Source organism: Osmerus eperlanus, chromosome 17 (assembly GCF_963692335.1).
Source record: "Osmerus eperlanus chromosome 17, fOsmEpe2.1, whole genome shotgun sequence".
NCBI lineage: Eukaryota > Metazoa > Chordata > Actinopteri > Osmeriformes > Osmeridae > Osmerus > Osmerus eperlanus.
In genome coordinates this window covers 13258411-13276408 of record NC_085034.1, presented here as the reverse complement: position 1 = coordinate 13276408, position 17998 = coordinate 13258411, and the positions used below count along the sequence as shown (strand labels likewise).

General features: G+C 40.6%; 1 protein-coding gene and 1 non-coding gene across 2 annotated transcripts; one reads left to right on the top strand and one right to left on the bottom strand.

Annotated features, from left to right (window-relative positions):
* Positions 1-414: 414 nt before the first annotated feature.
* Positions 415-487, bottom strand: trnaf-gaa (transfer RNA phenylalanine (anticodon GAA)). The gene has a single exon. It is a non-coding gene; the product is annotated as a tRNA-Phe (tRNA).
* An 11778-nt stretch (positions 488-12265) lies between these two features.
* On the top strand, positions 12266-14335 carry LOC134037744 (uncharacterized). Its single transcript, XM_062483243.1, has 7 exons — positions 12266-12363; positions 12448-12539; positions 12712-12829; positions 12931-13035; positions 13144-13329; positions 13423-13602; positions 13733-14335. Exons 1-7 carry the CDS (start codon positions 12351-12353, stop codon positions 14125-14127), a joined length of 1089 nt encoding a protein of 362 aa, XP_062339227.1. The 5' UTR covers positions 12266-12350; the 3' UTR covers positions 14128-14335.
* The last annotated feature ends 3663 nt before the right edge of the window (positions 14336-17998 follow it).

Sequence of the window (17998 nt, the reverse complement as noted above, 5' to 3'; positions counted from 1 at the left end):
GGCGTGAAACAACCGGTCGTGTTTGGCCCACGCCACCAGGCGCTTTTTTCGCTGCAAATTCAAGTGGATGTCAAGAAAGCAACGAAACGGGAGCTAGCAGAATTCTGAGACTCCAAGGTGCACTGCCGAAATGGTACGGCGTTCGCTTATCATGCAAGAGGTAGCGGGATAGACGCCAGCATTGTCCAATACCGTCTTCTTCTTTTTCGTCTTTTGGCAGTTTCCCCTAAAGTACAGCTCCGCTGCACGTTCTGCAGTCTATCTCCCAACGCAGACCGCACCCCCTCGATGCAGCTGGTCGTCATCTTCATCGCGACACAAGCCACTCTCTCCTGTCGTCCTTTTAGCGGCTTTGAGAAAATGCACCGTCAACCACTTCCTTGAGTAGACTCTACTTTGGAGACGCCAAATCTTTGCCGAAACCCAGGATCGAACCAGGAACCTTTAGATCTTCAGTCTAACGCTCTCCCAACTGAGCTATTTCGGCACGGAGACCACTGTCTTCAGTAGCATGTCGAAGCCTGGCCACAAATGCGCGGCAGCCGAGAATTCTTTAGCTAAAATTCCCTAAAACGTTTCCCATTCATTGTCAATGGTAGTGCTAAACCACTACGGATGTAATATTCTGACGTTCTCGGGTAGGTTTTTTGGCGCTGTTCCGATTTTACCATAGACTCCCATAGAAAAAGAGAGAGGCAACTGTCTGTCAGTCAGTTTACCTCACTTCATCGAATGAACGAAGACACCAATATTTTTTATCAACGATTGAATGTGAAGTTTCATCATCATCGAGCGGAAAAAAAGGTAAATCTTATTGTTTTACTGCCAGCTACTCTACCAATGTTGTCTGGAGATGCCACAAAGTGTATGTATTAGGATGTATAAAACGATCGTACAATTTATGAAGTTTGCTAATTACCTCACGTACTGTAGTCTGAACTACAGTAGAGCTAGTCGGCTCATATTTCATATTTTACGTTATACACACTGTCTGTATCTAGCAATCTAATAATTTGTGTACAGAGTATGTTAGACAGCTACAACAAATGACCGTGTGTTTGCAGAGGGGATGAGTCTAGGAATCAAGAAGAGTAGCCTATTACTGAAGTGCAGTAGCGTTCATGTACATTAGCAGTCATTTTCTGATGTTGCTCAATTGACATGGCTACATTATGAAGTGTTTCATGAGTAGGCTACAGTGGGCAATGTTGAAGAATTTTGAACAGCATAAATAACTAGAGAGGGTACAATTTCTGGGGAAATTGTAGGGTGTGCTTGCTTGCGTCGGTTGGACAGGGGTCCGTTTGTTAATGACATTTTTACAACTGATATTTCTGTATTTTATATAAAAATGCATACTTATTATTTATAAAGATTACATAGATTTAAAAGCATTTTTTTTTGCTGCTCATTTACAACTGAAAATACGAGTGAAGTGTAGAATGAAATGGATGTCTTCTCATTTCCCCTGCAAGAGGCAGCCTCATCGTTGAATCAAAACGAATAAATTTGGCAGACCGGTGTACAAATTGACCTAATCTCTATGACTTAAACGTCCTTTTAAGTTTTTCCCTTCTCGTGATATTTTCATGCATTTAGCCTACTCATTGCATTCATTCATTAATAAAGAACCCCTTTTGAAGATTATTCTACGACGTTACCCTGCAGTAGAAGATGGAATCGCGATTCAAACAGTACCATCTGCTAACTGAAAATATGCCCCCCAAAACGTAAATAAGCTTGACATTTATTTAGTGGAAAATCGCTCATTCATAAAAAGCTCACTGGTAGCGATCATTGTCAGTAACAACGCAAAATGCGATATAGCCCTGTGTGGAGAAGCTGCCCCGGTAAATTGTACTACTACGGTACAGTACTAGACTACTGCTGTGTTCGTCTTGGTAGCGATTGCGTTCCGTTGTACGGTTTAAGCTGAAATTAATTATTTTCATGAACAGATTGACAACGTTTAGGCTGTGGCAATGAAGTTCAGGTTAGTAGTTAGATAGACTTTTGATTTAAGTAAGGGGAGTGCCGAACATGTTCTGTCGCCGTTTGACTTCCTAAACAGCTGTGTCGATGTTTTTGTAGTGTCTCGCGTAGGCTACAGCGTTTCAGTGAGTGGTTTCAAACACTGGTTTGAAACCACAGGTAATGGTAATTTCACCAACAAATCGTTTACTAATGTCAGAATAAACCCTACAACGAAAATGTATATGTGAGGAATGTTTATTTTAACGATTGAAAACAGATAACGCTACATCATAGACCACTGTAGTATGTGTTGCCCGGGCAACACAGGCTAATGTCATGATGCTAATACTTCAGTGAAATAGTAGACTACTGTTTCCGAAAGTAGATGTACTTCCTTAATAATATCAGCTTATATTCTACATTACACATCACAATTGTGTGTCATATCACAAAGTAAAATTAGTAAATAGTTATCACCTGGCCTCTTTGCTTGTGGCGTTTCTGCAGCTGCCTTGCAGTAAAGCTATAGTTAGCCTAGCTATCCCCCAAGTTAACAGATGCGAAACGAATGTTCTGCCAAAGGTAGTCACGCGTGTTTTCGTGACGTTAGTGACGTAGTGACGTTAGTAACGTCAGTGACTGTGGCTAGCAAATTAGCCACCGTTAGCTTCACTTTTCGCCACAAAAACTTAACTTCAGCCTAAACCATGCAACGGAACGTAAATTCCAATAGAAGCAACTCAATCGCTACCAAGACGAAACTTTTGACACCTACTTTGTCTATGTAGGCCAAATATTGACTGAGTTTTAGGGGGGCAAAAAGAATAATAATAATATATATGTGAGAGAACAAAGGTTGTGCCCTTGTCGAAGGCAAAGCACACCCAATAACAGTTTTAGTATTACAATATATTGTTTAATTGAAACAATCTAGATTAAAGCATTTTTATCACTCTATGCACATTGTCTTTTGTAGAGATCAATATGAAGAAGTTACCGTTTTTCCCTGGAAAAATGCAAGTCTCCTTCAGAAAAGGCCCATCTGGGTATTTGAGACAGGACCCCTCTGAAGCAGCTCAGAGGATCAAAGAGAACCCCTCCCCCCAGGACAAGTCTGCACCTCAAAGGGAAGACTTTGTGAAAACCAATGCCCACACTGAGGTGTTTCTGAGAGGGGGGGATGTGTCTGACCGGCTGGAGGTGTTAGGAGAATACATCCTCCAGTTTGGAAAATACAAAGGAAAGTCCTTCAGGTGGCTCCTGGAAAACGATGTAGGCTACACCTTGTACTTAATCAACAAGGTAGGCCAGGAGCAGACAGCCGGGCAGTTCAACCCAACGGGCGACAGTAAAGACAGCCTACTGTCCTTCCTGGAGTACACCAAAGGCTTTCAGGAAATTGAGGACCTCCGGAGGTACTCTGCCAAAAGACCCGCTGCACCCGTTGCCTCTGACCATGACAACCTAGTTGGCTTTGGTTCCAGGGCTAAAAGCACCTGTGGGGAGATTTGGAACGGTAGAGATGATGGGTACGCAGCTTTCATAATGGGAAAGAAGTGCGTGCAGCGCAGCAAAATGCACAATCTGCAGCAGTACCTTAAGAAGCAAAGTACCCTGACAGCATCCACACTTCAACCCCTTAATGTTGCCGACTCCAATACCACCTCAACCCCTGCCTCTGATCCTCCAGGTCTGTTCATGTAACATACATCACTTACATAACGGTTTACATATTTGTTCCATACAAATTGTAATGTGACCTTTGTTTTATTTCCTAGTCATAGAGGATGATGAGGATTTGGAGAGGGCAATGCTGAGTCTGTCCCCTTCCAAGTTTGGGACCCAGCTGAGTGAGTTAACTAAAGGAACATGTCCATACATCAGTCACTTTCAGATCAATTAAAATGTATTATTTAAACATAATGCAATGTACTTGTTCTCTGTTCAGGTTCACCAGCAGTAGCAGCATTTGGGACATCGGCTTCATCCACAGCTAGAGGTTAACCATCCATCAGTTTGGGAGGATAATTTTGTCACGCGCAGAATTATCTCCCATAACTGAGTTTTAATATGCTTGTTTATTATTTTGGTCGTGTTCTGGCCTGTTCTGATGCTTGTGTTCTTTTGTTCTACTTACTACTTCCTAAGGATGTAACATGTCAGCGATGAGGGTAAGTGTTCATATGAGTTCTATTTGTGCATGCTTTCTATGAAGCTGTTTCAAGGGTTTGGCATGCCAATTGGACAAGGATGAAGATGTCTGTAGCGCACTTTCATTTAAAATAAAAAACCTAATTTAATTATGACTTCTACTTATGACTCTACTTACCTACATGAAAACTGCAGTTTCTCTCTCCTTTGAAATATAGATGCCAAACCCTTGACTATTTACTATTTTATGTTGGTATTGTCACTGTGCTTTACCTGTTATTATTGAAATATCAAATTGATATACAGTTAGGTCCATAAATATTTGGACATTGACACAATTTTCATCATTTTGGCTCTGTATACCACCACAATGGATTTGAAATGAAACAATCAAGATGTGCTTTAAGTGCAGACTTTCAGCTTTAATTTCAGGGTATTTACATCCAAATCAGGTGAACGGTGTAGGAATTACAACACATTTTATATGTGGCCCCCCCCTTTTTAAGGGACCAAAAATAATTGGACAAACTAACATAATCATAAATCTAATTGTCACTTTTAATACTTGTTTGCAAATCCTTTGCAGTCAATGACAGCCTGAAGTCTGGAACCCATAGACATCACCAGACGTTGGGTTTTGTCCCTGGTGATGCTCTGCCAGGCCTCTACTGCAACTGTCTTCAGTTCCTGCTTGTTCTTGGGGCATTTTCCCTTCAGTTTTGTTTTTGGCAAGTGAAATGCATGCTCAATTGGATTTAGGTCAGGTGATTGACTTGGCCATTGCAGAACATTCCACTTCTTTGCCTTAAAAAACTCTTTGGTTGCTTTCGCAGTATGTTTCGGGTCATTGTCCATCTGCACTGTGAAGCGCCGTCCTATGAGTTCTGAAGCATTTGGCTGAATCTGAGCAGATAATATTGCCAGAAACACTTTAGAATTCATCCTACTGCTTTTGTCAGCAGTCACATCATCGATAAATACAAGGGAACCAGTTCCATTGGCAGCCATACATGCCCACGCCATAACACTACCTCCACCATGCTTCACTGATGAGGTGGTATGCTTTGGATCATGAGCAGTTCCTTCCCTTCTCCATACTCTTCTCTTCCCATAATTCTGGTACAAGTTGATCTTGGTCTCATCTGTCCATAGGATGTTGTTCCAGAACTGTACAGGCTCTTTTAGATGTTTTTTGGCAAACTCTAATCTGGTCTTCCTGTTTTTGAGACTCACCAATGGTTTACATCTTGTGGTGAACCCTCTGTATTTACTCGGTGAAGTATTCTCTTAATTTTTTACTTTGACACAGATACGCCTACCTCCTGGAGAGTGTTCTTGATCTGGCCAACTTTTGTGAAGGGGTTTTTCTTCACCAAGGAAAGAATTCTTCTGTCATCCACCACAGTTGTTTTCCGTGGTGTTCCGGGTCTTTTGGTGTTGCTGAGCTCACCAGTGCGTTCTTTCTTTTTAAGAATGTACCAAACAGTTGATTGAGCCACACCTAATGTTTTTGCTATCTCTCTGATAGGTTTGTTTTGATTTTTCAGCCTAACGATGGCTTGCTTCACTGATGGTGACAGCTCTTTGGACTTCATATTGAGAGTTGACAGCAACAGATTCCAAACACAAATACCATACTTGAAATGAACTCTAGACCTTTTATCTGCTCCTTGTCAATGAAATAACGAACTCCCATGAGGGAATAACATACACCTGGCCATGGACCAGCTGAGCAGCCAATTGTCCAATTACTTTTGGTCCCTTAAAAAGGGGGGGGGCACATATAAAATGTATTGTAATTCCTACACCGTTCACCTGATTTGGATGTAAATACCCTGAAATTAAAGCTGAAAGTCTGCACTTAAAGCACATCTTGATTGTTTCATTTCAAATCCATTGTGGTGGTATACAGAGCCAAAATGATGAAAATTGTGTCAATGTCCAAATATTTATGGACCTAACTGTAGTTAGATTTTGTAGAACGGTATCAAATCTATCTACTATTTGATTAAAAAAAATCTTAATTTGTATTAATTTATTGAACTAATCAGAATGCATTTATTAATCAGAATGCATGGATAGCTTTGTTATTATGTTGATAACAAGTAAGGCAGAAGTGACTCTTACCAATTACACATACAAACAAGATTGACACGCCAAACTGTGTCGAGGGGTCAGATGATAACACTTTATTTTCCTTAACAGAGAGGAGCAAACCAACAGCTACACTCTCTAGACCAGCTGACTGCCTCACAACTGCTTCTCCTTTGCAAGGTTGATATCTGTACATGTATATCTCATATTTATTTGCTATGAAAGTGTCTCCCATTTATGTTTAAGTTTGTGTTATTTTATCTTCACCAGCTTCCTCCGCTCCAGTGAAGGTCTGCCTACCGGTACCTCCTCAGCTGCTTGCCTTGGGTCAATCTTTGATCCCACAACCAACCTTGTCAGAACAAAGTATGTCCTTTCATTTTTTATGGACACAAACTCTTATTTTGCTGTCTATAAACAAGTTAGTTTTCTGAAAAGTAAAACATGGTAATTTCATGCCACTTACTGAGAGAAAAGAGCAGAATGTTTTCTCGGACGATTAAATGTAAATATCTCAATCTGGTTTTTGCTTTTTCATAGCTCTGTCACACCCTGCTCCTCCAGTAGACCCTGCATCCGACGAACAGCCTGCACCCTCTCCTGCAGTATCCGCTAGTGTCCCTAGCTATGACTCGGATGTCTGTCGCTGGACCTGCTCCAATCAGCAGCGGATATGGATAAAGACAGAGATGGAAGCTTTGGGGCTGTGGCCAGGTTCCCGCCCAGTACGCCATCTAATGAAGATGCTCTCTTTGTGGCGCTACCCACCTCAGCCAGAGCTCATTGAGACCTCCTCTGACCTGCCCTCCCCCAAATATTTCCAGCTCCATCCGTTTTTTATCTGGAAGCCAAAGAATGACATCATGGAGCGCCTAAGAAACAACTATGTGCTCCCATGTCTCCATGGTTGTCCGCAGCCGATGATAGCATTGGCGGGGGTTGGAAGGCCTTGTGTCATTGTTGGCATGAGTGGCCAGTACTATCTTTTTGCATCCCGTCTGTGCTGCAAGACGTGCAGGAAGCACTGGTTTGCTGACAACCCTCAGTGGTTGGACAAACTTCCGCAGCGCTTCACCAACATCCTGCCTGCCTTTCTGACATACAAGAAGGCCATCTGCAAAACGGTGTTGCACGAGCTGAGGCGCACGGGTAAATCACCCAATGACATGGCCAAACAGGTGACGGAGATGCTGCACCTCAAATATGAGCAAGCTCATCTCTCCTACCTGCACTGTGTGCAGAATGTCCAGGACACAGAGGCGGGCTTGGGTGGCCAGAGAACAATCAGTGCTTTCATCAGGGGGCACAACCAGGTGCCTCCTTTTGGAGGTTATGAAGATTCTGATGGTTGGAGTGGAGTGTCAGTGTCTGCACAATATCTGACAGACTGCTTGCTCCAGGAGTTTCGACGCCAGGAGCCAGCGATCAACAAGCTCCTACAGGGCACCTTTGGGCAGGTGTTGAGATCTCACCACACGCGCAAGATTTCCAGAAAGGTTACTCTCTCCTCAGGGGCCATGTCATCCTACGCCATCATGAATGAGAACTGGATGATCCTCTCCTGGGTGATGGTGCACTCTGAGTCTGAGCGCTCCTTGGAGCCCATGTATGAAGGTCTGGCCAACCGCTACACTGCTGCTGGACTGGACATGGCCAAGTACCACTGGGTGGACAGGTATGGTTATTATATAGCACACAATTCAAAAGACATGTAAATCATATAATGTGAATGTAACTTAATTTGTGTTGTAAATGTAGCCACTATATTTGCATATTTATAATTTTGTTTTCTTCCATTTCTGTTATTAATTGTGTAGGGACTGCTGTGCAGCATTCAGGGTTCCAAACCCCCACCCTGGTGAACATCTACTGTGGGATGCTTGGAAGACCACAGAGGCCGTGTTGGCAGAGGTCACTGCAGGGGAGCGGACCAACACCTGTGCCTCAAGGTCAAAATTCAACCCGGACATAGAAATTACATTATTACATTATTCTGAACAACATTTATTGGGAATATTTTGTAACTAATTAAAGTTAAAGTAGAAAACACGATTGCCTTTGGAGAAGGGAGTCTATGATCAGGTGGGGATACAGCACTAGATTCTTATCCAGGGGGCACAGTACATTCATACTGCATATTGCTTTATCCTTCAAATGTAAGATAGGTCAGGCCAAGTGTGGAAGAAATTGCGATTTCCTGTGTGCTTACATTATTCACTAATCAATAGAACTAGTCATTGGATACTAGTTAGTATGTTCTCATGTAAGCTTGCTATTAATAAGACTAGATTGTGTCTTTGTGTCAGGGTTAATAGATGTTCGGGATCAGGAGAAAGTACTGGGTAAACGTCCTTTGTCATGACTACAAGGAGAGCGCCAACTATGATCTCTCTAGTCTGAGTGGTCATGTGTTGGGAGCTGTGAATCTCTTTCTCTGAGACTGTTGTAACATCATTACTGCCTGACTGTCACTATCTATGTTTACATTCCTGTGCCCTATAAAAGATGGTCCTCCGGCCTTCAGAGCCGGGAGAGACATGATTGAGACCTAAGCCTGGTGTTGTGTTGTCATTTAGTGTCAAAACACTTTCTTCATCAAAAGACAGAATCTTGACAGTTAAAGTTTGCGTGAACAGTCCTGCAATCTAGTGTACTTGAATTAACTATTGTCATGTTCAAATGATTTACTTTGGTAGACTGCAGGAAAAGCGATGTGTGGTGACTCCCAATGGAATGCAGCAAGAGAGACTTCAAAGCGGGCCAACAAGTTGGATGAAGAAGGTGTGGAAATTGCTGTGTGTAGACATGGATTTATTCTCAAAGGTTGGTATGGGTCTGATTAAGTAGTAGTAAAAAGATAAATAATATATATTTATATTATGATCTAATGTCTCTTTCATGTGCATTGTGCTTTTTTGTAAAGGTCTGAATATGTATAGAAGAGAAATCTTTGCATATCCAATGTTTCTCCAAAAAGAGTTCCAGAGTGCTACATTTTTGGCCATGGATGTGACCTGCCGATATGTGCCATACTTAACAAAAGTGTCAGAGGCCCTGACTCATCTTCAACCCCTTCAGGAAATGAGGCTTTGCTTTTCTGTGATGCATGCCAAAGCCCACAATACAAAATGCGAGGTGATGCTTTTAGCTACTATTATCACTATGTGTCACTAGATATGACAAAGTAGTTTTAAACAGAGACTTAAATATCCAAGTAAATAAAAAAGCAGACCCAAGAACTATTGAGCTCTTAAATCTCCTTGACAGTTTCAATCTAACTCAACACATAACAGACCCAACACACCGACACGGAAACACACTAGATCTAGTGATAACAACTGGACTAAATATCAATAATATTTCAAAAACTGATCTACCCCTCTCAGACCATCATTATATACTTTTTAATGTGGAAATTATCCTAACAAAAACCCAAAAAGAATTCTTAGTCCATAGAAGATATTTAGACGATACAGCTATGACGAAATTCTCTGAACAATTTGCTCTATATGAGCCGACTAACCATGATTGCTCTCTGAATGAAATGGTAGAGAACCTCAATGATGCACTATTATCTGTGTTAGACTCTGTTGCACCACTGAAAACCAAAAAGAAGTGCACAAGCAGAACCTCCCCATGGCTGAGAAAAAAAAATGTTAGTGAAACAAAAAGAAAATGCCGTGCAGCAGAGAAAATGGAGGAAAACAAAGATCACTATCCACTACAATATCTACAAAGATACACTAACCACCTATAACAAAACCATCCGTCTAGCAAGGAGAGAATATTTCTCCAACATTATTACAGAAAATGCCAGAAATTCCAGAGTTCTTTTCTCCACCATTGACCAGCTGCTAAACACTGTCCCTGCTCCACCTCCATCCTCAGTAGTTAAATGTGAAGAGCTTGCTTTGTTCTTCAAGAACAAAATAACTTTGATCAGAGCTAGTATTATTAATAGTGGGGTCGAAACTGACATCAGTAGATTCTGCAACATAACCATGAGCACATTTACCTGTATCACACTTAGTGAACTTTCCAAAATTGTCAGCGAATCTAACTCCACAACCTCAGATATTGATCCTATACCCACAACATTCTTTAAGCGAGTGTTTGATGGTGTCTCAGGTCCGGTGCTAGAGATTATAAACACATCCCTTAGAACTGGCGTTTTCCCAGATGCCTTCAAAACAGCTGTTGTAAAGCCCCTATTAAAGAAACCCAAATTGGATAACAGTCTACTTGCAAATTACAGACCAATATCAAACCTTCCATTTATTAGTAAAGTACTGGAAAAGATAGTTTTAGTCCAATTAAATTATTTTCTTGAAGAAAATAACATCCTGGAAGTCTCGCAGTCAGGTTTCAGGAAATATCACAGTACTGAAACTGCTCTCACCAAAATAATTAGCGACCTCAGACTAAACTCTGATGCAAATAAAGTCTCTATCCTTATCCTGTTAGATCTCAGTGCAGCATTTGATACAATTGATCACAACATCCTAATCAATAGACTGGAAAAGCTTATTGGGTTCACGGATAGTGTATTGAACTGGATGAAATCATATATCACAGGAAGGAAGTTTTATGTTAGTTTAGGTGACCATAGGTCCAAGAAACATGAGAACTGCTACGGGGTTGCTCAAGGAAGCTGCTTAGGTCCATTACTTTTTTCTCTTTATATGTTACCACTCGGCGACATAATCAGAGAACATAACATAGATTTCCATAGCTATGCGGATGACACACAACTATATATATCCACTGAACCCAACGATGCAACGGCCATCAATTCCATTACCAACTGCCTGTTGGCAATAAACAAATGGATGAACGCTAACTTTCTTAAATTAAATGAAGACAAAACCGAAGTCCTACTATGTGGCCCCAAATCCAAAAGAGAGATGCTTATTAAGAATCTTGGAGGTTTAACCCCCTGTCTTAAACCAGAGGTGATGAGTCTCGGTGTAATCCTGGACTCAGATTTGAATTTCAACTCTCACATTAATAAAGTGACCAAAACAGCTTTCTTTCACCTGAGGAATATAGCAAAGGTACGACCATTCATAAACCAAAATGATGCAGAGAAGTTAATTCATGCTTTTATATCCAGCCGGCTGGACTACTGTAACGCACTTTTCACTGGTATTCCCAAGAAAACCACTGAAAGACTACAGCTCATTCAAAATTATGCAGCTAGATTATTAACCAAAACTAAAAGGAGAGAACACATTAGTCCTGTCCTAGCTACTTTACACTGGCTCCCTGTTACCTTCAGAATTGACTTTAAGGTCCTTTTCCTCACATACAAAGCTCTACACGGACAAGGACTTAGCTACATTGCTAACTCCTTTATAAACTACATACCAGCTAGAACACTGCGATCATCAAATGCAGGCCTATTAGAGGTCACCAGAAGCAGTCATAAGAAGATTGGTGATTCGGCCTTTGTCAATTACGCCCCAAAACTATGGAACAAATTACCCATAAATATTAGGGAAGCAAACACTCTAGACATTTTTAAAAGACAGCTTAAAACCTACCTTTTTACCGAAGCATTTAAGTAATTTTATCTCAAAAGGGTTTTCCTACTTTTATTAATTATATTATTGTTACTTTTAAGATGCATGTTTAAAGTTGGTTTCTCTCTTGAACAGAGATCTTATTGGGATTTTTATTTTTGTTTGAATTGTTTATCACTTGTATTATTGTTTTTATTGATTTTATGTAAAGCACCTTGAGCTGCAATTCTTGTATGAAATGTGCTATATAAATAAAGTCTTACTTACTTACTTACTTACTTGACCTTTACATTTTAGAGTATGATGTGGCAAACTGAGTGTAAAATGCCATAATAAATGACAATAGCCATACCACAGTGGTCTGGACTGACCCATACAATAACCTAGGAGTGCGTTTAAAGTTTTTCTGTAGCCCCTAAGTGCTGCCCTCTAAAGTTGGTAATCTCAGGATATGCTTTAATATCGTGTGTCCACACCGCTTTACACATTATCTTCTTCCTGTAGATTCTGTGGACTGCAAGGAACCAGGAGGGTGCCGGCACCACTCTCGGTGAAGAAGTTGAGCAAGTGAATAGTTTTCTCTCTTGATGTGCCCTTACCACCAAGTATATGGCCAAGTCAGGTTTGTAAGCTTATTTCCCCCTGCCAGCCTGCAAATGTACATGTTTTACAAAATTGTATTTTGATTTTGTTTTGTTTTTCACAGTAAGAACTGACATGCTGACTGTCCATGCTATGGGGTGGAATGAACGGAAAGAGAATGGCCTCCATATAGCCTTGTCTTCCAGATTCAAGAAGGTATGTTCACGTACTGAAGATGATTAACTATTTAAAGCAGTTACATTTAAACGTAACTTTTACTTATTATACCCAAAATGCATCACGTTGTTATAGTACCCCCTAGTAGACATTGTAGTGGTACAGGACCTCTGATAGTTTAAAAGACTGCCTTCTGTATTGCTGTTTTCAGACAGTAGAGAAGACTGTGGATGTAGCTGAGAGCCTGAAGACAATGCAGGGGCAGTTGCATTGCTGTGATGACATGCTGAAACAATGGGTTGTTGATGTCAAGCAGTGGGCCAGTAGCAGTAAGAAAAATACTTAATATATAAACACTCTCAGTCACTTGGTTGTAATGCATATCTGTAGCTTAAATGTTAAAAGTTTATTTATGTTATCTTTAATCAAGGAAGTGCAGTACCTGGTCCTGTTGATGCTCAAAGTTTGCAGATCACAATCGAAGCACTCTTTGTGAGCATTTGTCAGAAAAAGCACTACCTTTACAGACAGAATGGTATGTATAGTGTAAACATAACTAATGCAGATAAATCTTAGGCTATACTGATATCTTCATTACCATGGCAGCTCTTTTTACGTACTATTGTTTTTACTGTATTTGCAGATCGCAACAAAAGGCGACAGAAAATAACTCAAAAGATAGCCCAGGAAAAGAAACGGTTGCTGGAAGACATCCAGAGATACAACCAACAGCCTGATGGTGACCTTGTGGACACAGACTTAGTTGTGCAGAAACTCTCTAACAAAGCTGCAGAGAGCATGATCTGGCCTTGGCAGGAACAGAACACAGGTGTTGCATCAAGATTTAACTTTAAGTATGCATATAAAATGTCAATTAATAGTAATTTGTTTATTAATGTCAAATGTTTTTATTCCTTTACAGACGGTGTGGACATCCTCACAAAGAAGAAGCTCTTTGACCACGTAATGCTTGCCTCACGACTAAAAGAGGAAAAGCAGATCCTTGTGAAGGAGATGCTGCAGCACTGCCAGTACCTCAAGGACTCAGTGGCAAAGGTCCAGACACTGATGGGCACTGTTTTAGTGAGCACACAGACAGGAAGTAAGTGTAAATCAAATTATCTGGCTACATGCACTTTCAAATTTATAGGTCAAACTACTTAAGTGGAAACCAATCCTGCTAGTATAGTCTTCGGTAAATTAATTTCAACATCAATTAACAACATTTCCAGGCTTGCCAAATGGATTAACCGAGGAGGGGTCCAAGGGCCTCATCAGTGCACTAAAGAGAAGACTGCAAGACCTGAGACTCCAACAGCAGACCATAGCAGGCACCTACAGATGCACTCTCAAACCAAGTAACAGACTGGTGGAAGAGGAGGACAGGGAAATGGAGGAAGATATGGACTGGCAACGTGGCAACAGCTCGGCAATGATAGTGATGAGGAGGAGGATGCAGAGAATTGAACTCAAGTCACTTGGATTTGAATCACTCAGTCACAGCTGTAATCGCCTGAGACCTAACTTGATATACTGTGATGTATACTATGTGTTCTCTCCCTTTGATCTCTCTCTCCAGAGCATGACTGCAGCAGAGCACAGAGCATTATTTGTAAATGAGTGGTAGAACATAACACTTAACTTATAACATGGGTGAGTGGGTGACCTAGCTAACGTTTTCGGGTTTTTGTTTTAGATTCACTGTTAGGTAAGGGAGCGCGCTGGCTCCGCCTTCCCATTGCGGGGAGGGCCAGCGGCTATCAGGTTTTGGTTTTATTTTCACTAACTCAGTCTTGTTTTTCTGTTCAATAAACTTTGGTATTATTTTTTACATACATTGACATGCGTGGTTGGACTCACCTTATGTTGGCTGGCAGATTGGGCAATTGGGAAATTATGGGGATAAATTATTCATTTATTATTCATCATATATTTATTCATCATATATTTAAATTATCCAGATTGTTTTTGAAAAATTCTGATTTAAATCTGTATAACTCGAGAGAACTATCATCTCAATATTTATTCTACCACACACGTTAATATTGATTAGTGACCATTAGTGAAAATCCGAGTCTGGATGAGGATCAAGTTCTGTGTGTAATATATGGTGCGTTCGACTTCAGGCAGCGCCGGCGTCGCCTGCAGCCCGGCTGACTTGAAGCAGCCAATGGTATTCTCAGATTCAAGGCAGCCGGCTGTCGGCGCTGCCGGCGCTGCATGAAGTCGAATACACCTAAAGTCTCATGGGTAGGCTAATCCCTCGATGCGTCATCTCATTTAGAATACTACTCCATTGCCAACTAGGGCATTTAATGCTAATATTGATTACCTCTTCAACACCTCCATTATATTATAATCTATTCATACATACTTTGTATGTGATATAGAAATCGTTAAGATCGTTTTCAAACCCTAAACTTTGAAACATGTAGTTGAACTACAAATATGGCATCGTTCAAAATCTCGATTTAGTGTTTAATGGAATACGTTTGTAGTTGGGTGTGCTCAAGCCTTCGGCGAGAGCACAACCTTTGTTCTCTCACATATATATTATTATTATTTTTATTTCTTTTTGCCCCCCTAAAACTCAGTCAATATTTGGCCTACATAGACAACGTAGGTGTCAAAAGTTTCGTCTTGGTAGCGATTGAGTTGCTTGTATTGGGATTTACGTTCCGTTGCACGGTTTAAGTAGAAATTACGTTTTTGTGTTGAAAAATAAAGCTAACGGTGGCTAACTTGCTAACCACAGTCAATGACGCTACTTACGTCACTAACGTCACGAAAACTTGCATGACTACCTCTAGCAGAATATTAGTTTAGCAGCTCGTTAACTTCTGGGAGATAGCTAGGCTAACTATAGCTTTACTGCAAGGCAGCTGCAGAAACGCCACAAGCAAAGAGGCCAGGTGATAACTATTTACAAATTTTACTTTGTGATATGACACACAATTGTGATGTGTAATGTACAATATAAGCTGATATTATTAAGGAAGTACATCTACTTTCGGAAACAGTAGTCTACTATTTCACTGAAGTATTAGCATCATGACATTAGCCTGTGTTGCCCGGGCAACACATACTACAGTGGTCTATGATGTAGCGTTATCTGTTTTCAATCGTTAAAATAAACATTCCTCACATATACATTTCGTTGTAGGGTTTATTCTGACATTAGTAAACGATTTGTTGGTGAAATTACCATTACCTGTGGTTTCAAACCAGTGTAGCTCACTGCAACGCTGTAGCTTACGTGAGACACACTACAAAAACATCTAGCTTACACAACTGTAGGAAGTCAAACGGCGACAGAACATGTTCGGCACTCCCCTTACTTAAATAAAAAGTCTATCTAACTACTAACCTGAACTTCATTGCCACAGCCTAAACGTTGTCAATCTGTTCATGAAAATAATTAATTTCATCTTAAACCGTACAACGGAACGTTAAATCCAATTCAACCAACGCAATCGCTACCAAGACGAACGCAGCAGTAGTCTAGTACTGTGCCGTAGTAGTACAATTTATCGGGGCAGCTTCTCCACACAGGGCTATATCGCATTTTGCGTTGTTACTGACAATGATCGCTAACAGTGAGCTTTTTATGAATGAGCGATTTTGCACTAAATAAATGTCAAGCTTATTTACGTTTTGGGGGGCATATTTTCCGTTAGCAGATGGTACTGTTTGAATCGCGATTCCATCTTCTACTGCCGGGCAACGTCGTAGAATAATCTTCAAAGGGGGTTCTTTATTAATGAATGAATGCAATGAGTAGGTTAAATGCCTGAAAATATCATGAGAAGGGAAAAACTTAAAATGACGTTTAAGTCATAGAGATTAGGTCAATTTTTACACCGGTCTGCCCAATTTATTGGGTGTGCTCAAGCCTTCGGCGAGAGCACAACCTTTGTTCTCTCACATATATATTTATTTATTATTATTTATTTTCGCCCCCCTAAAACTCAGTCAATATTTGGCCTACATACACAACGGCGGTGTCAAAAGGTTCGTCTTGGTAGCGATTGCGTTGCTTCTATTGGAATTTACGTTCCGTGGCATGGTTTGGGCTTAAGTTAAGTTTTTGTGGCGAAAAGTTAAGCTAACGGTGGCTAATTTGCTAGCCACAGTCACTGACGTTACTAACGTCACTACGTCACTAACGTCACGAAAACACGCGTGACTACCTGTAGCAGAACATTCGTTTCGCATCTGTTAACTTGGGGGATAGCTAGGTTAACTATAGCTTTACTGCAAGGCAGCTGCAGGAACGCCACAAGCAAAGAGGCCAGGGTGATAACTATTTACTCATTTTACATTGTGATATGACACACAATTGTGATGTGTAATGTACAATATTAGTTGATATTATTAAGGAAGTAAGCCCACATCTACTTTCGGAAACGGTAGTCTACTATTTCACTGAAATATTAGCATCATGACATTAGCCTCTGTTGCCCGGGCAACACATACTACAGTGGTCTATGATGTATCTGTTTTCAATCGTTAAAATAAACATTCCTCACATATACATTTTTGTTGTAGGATTTATTATGACATTAGATTACAAGTAAACGATTTGTGGGTGAAATTATCATTACCTGTGGTTTCAATCCAGTGTATCACTGCAACGCTGTAGCCTACGCGAGACACACGACAAAAACATCTAACATACACAGCTGTTTAGGAAGTCAAACGGCGACAGAACATGTTCGGCACTCCCCTTACTTAAATCAAAAGTCTATCTAACTACTAACCTGAACTTCATTGCCACAGCCTAAACTTTGTCAATCTGTTCATGAAAATAATTAATTTCAGCCTAAACCGTACAACGGAACGTTTAATCGAATTCAACCAACGCAATCGCTACCGAGACGAACACAGCAGTAGTCTAGTACTGTACCGTAGTAGTAGAATTTACCGGGGCAGCTTCTCCACACAGGGCTATATCGCATTTTGCGTTGTTACCTTACAATGATCGCTACCAGTGAGCTTTTTATGAATGAGCGATTTTCCACTAAATAAATGTCAAGCTTATTTACGTTTTGGGGGGCATATTTTCAGTTAGCAGATGGTACTGTTTGAATCGCGATTCCATCTTCTACTGCCGGGTAACGTCGTAGAATAATCTTCAAAGGGGGTTCTTTATTAATGAATGAATGCAATGAGTAGGCTAAATGCATGAAAATATCACGAGAAGGGAAAAACTTAAAAGGACGTTTAAGTCATAGAGATTAGGTCAATTTTTACACCGGTCTGCCCAATTTATTCGTTTTGTTTCAACGATGAGGCTGCCTCTTGCAGGGGAAATGAGAAGACATCCATTTCATTCTACACTTCACTCGTATTTTCAGTTGTAAATGAGCAGCCAAAAAAAAATGCTTTTAAATCTATGTCATCTTTATAAATAATAAGTATGCATTTTTATATAAAATACAGAAATATCAGTTGTAAAAATGTCATTAAAAAACGGACCCCTGTGCAACCGACGCAAG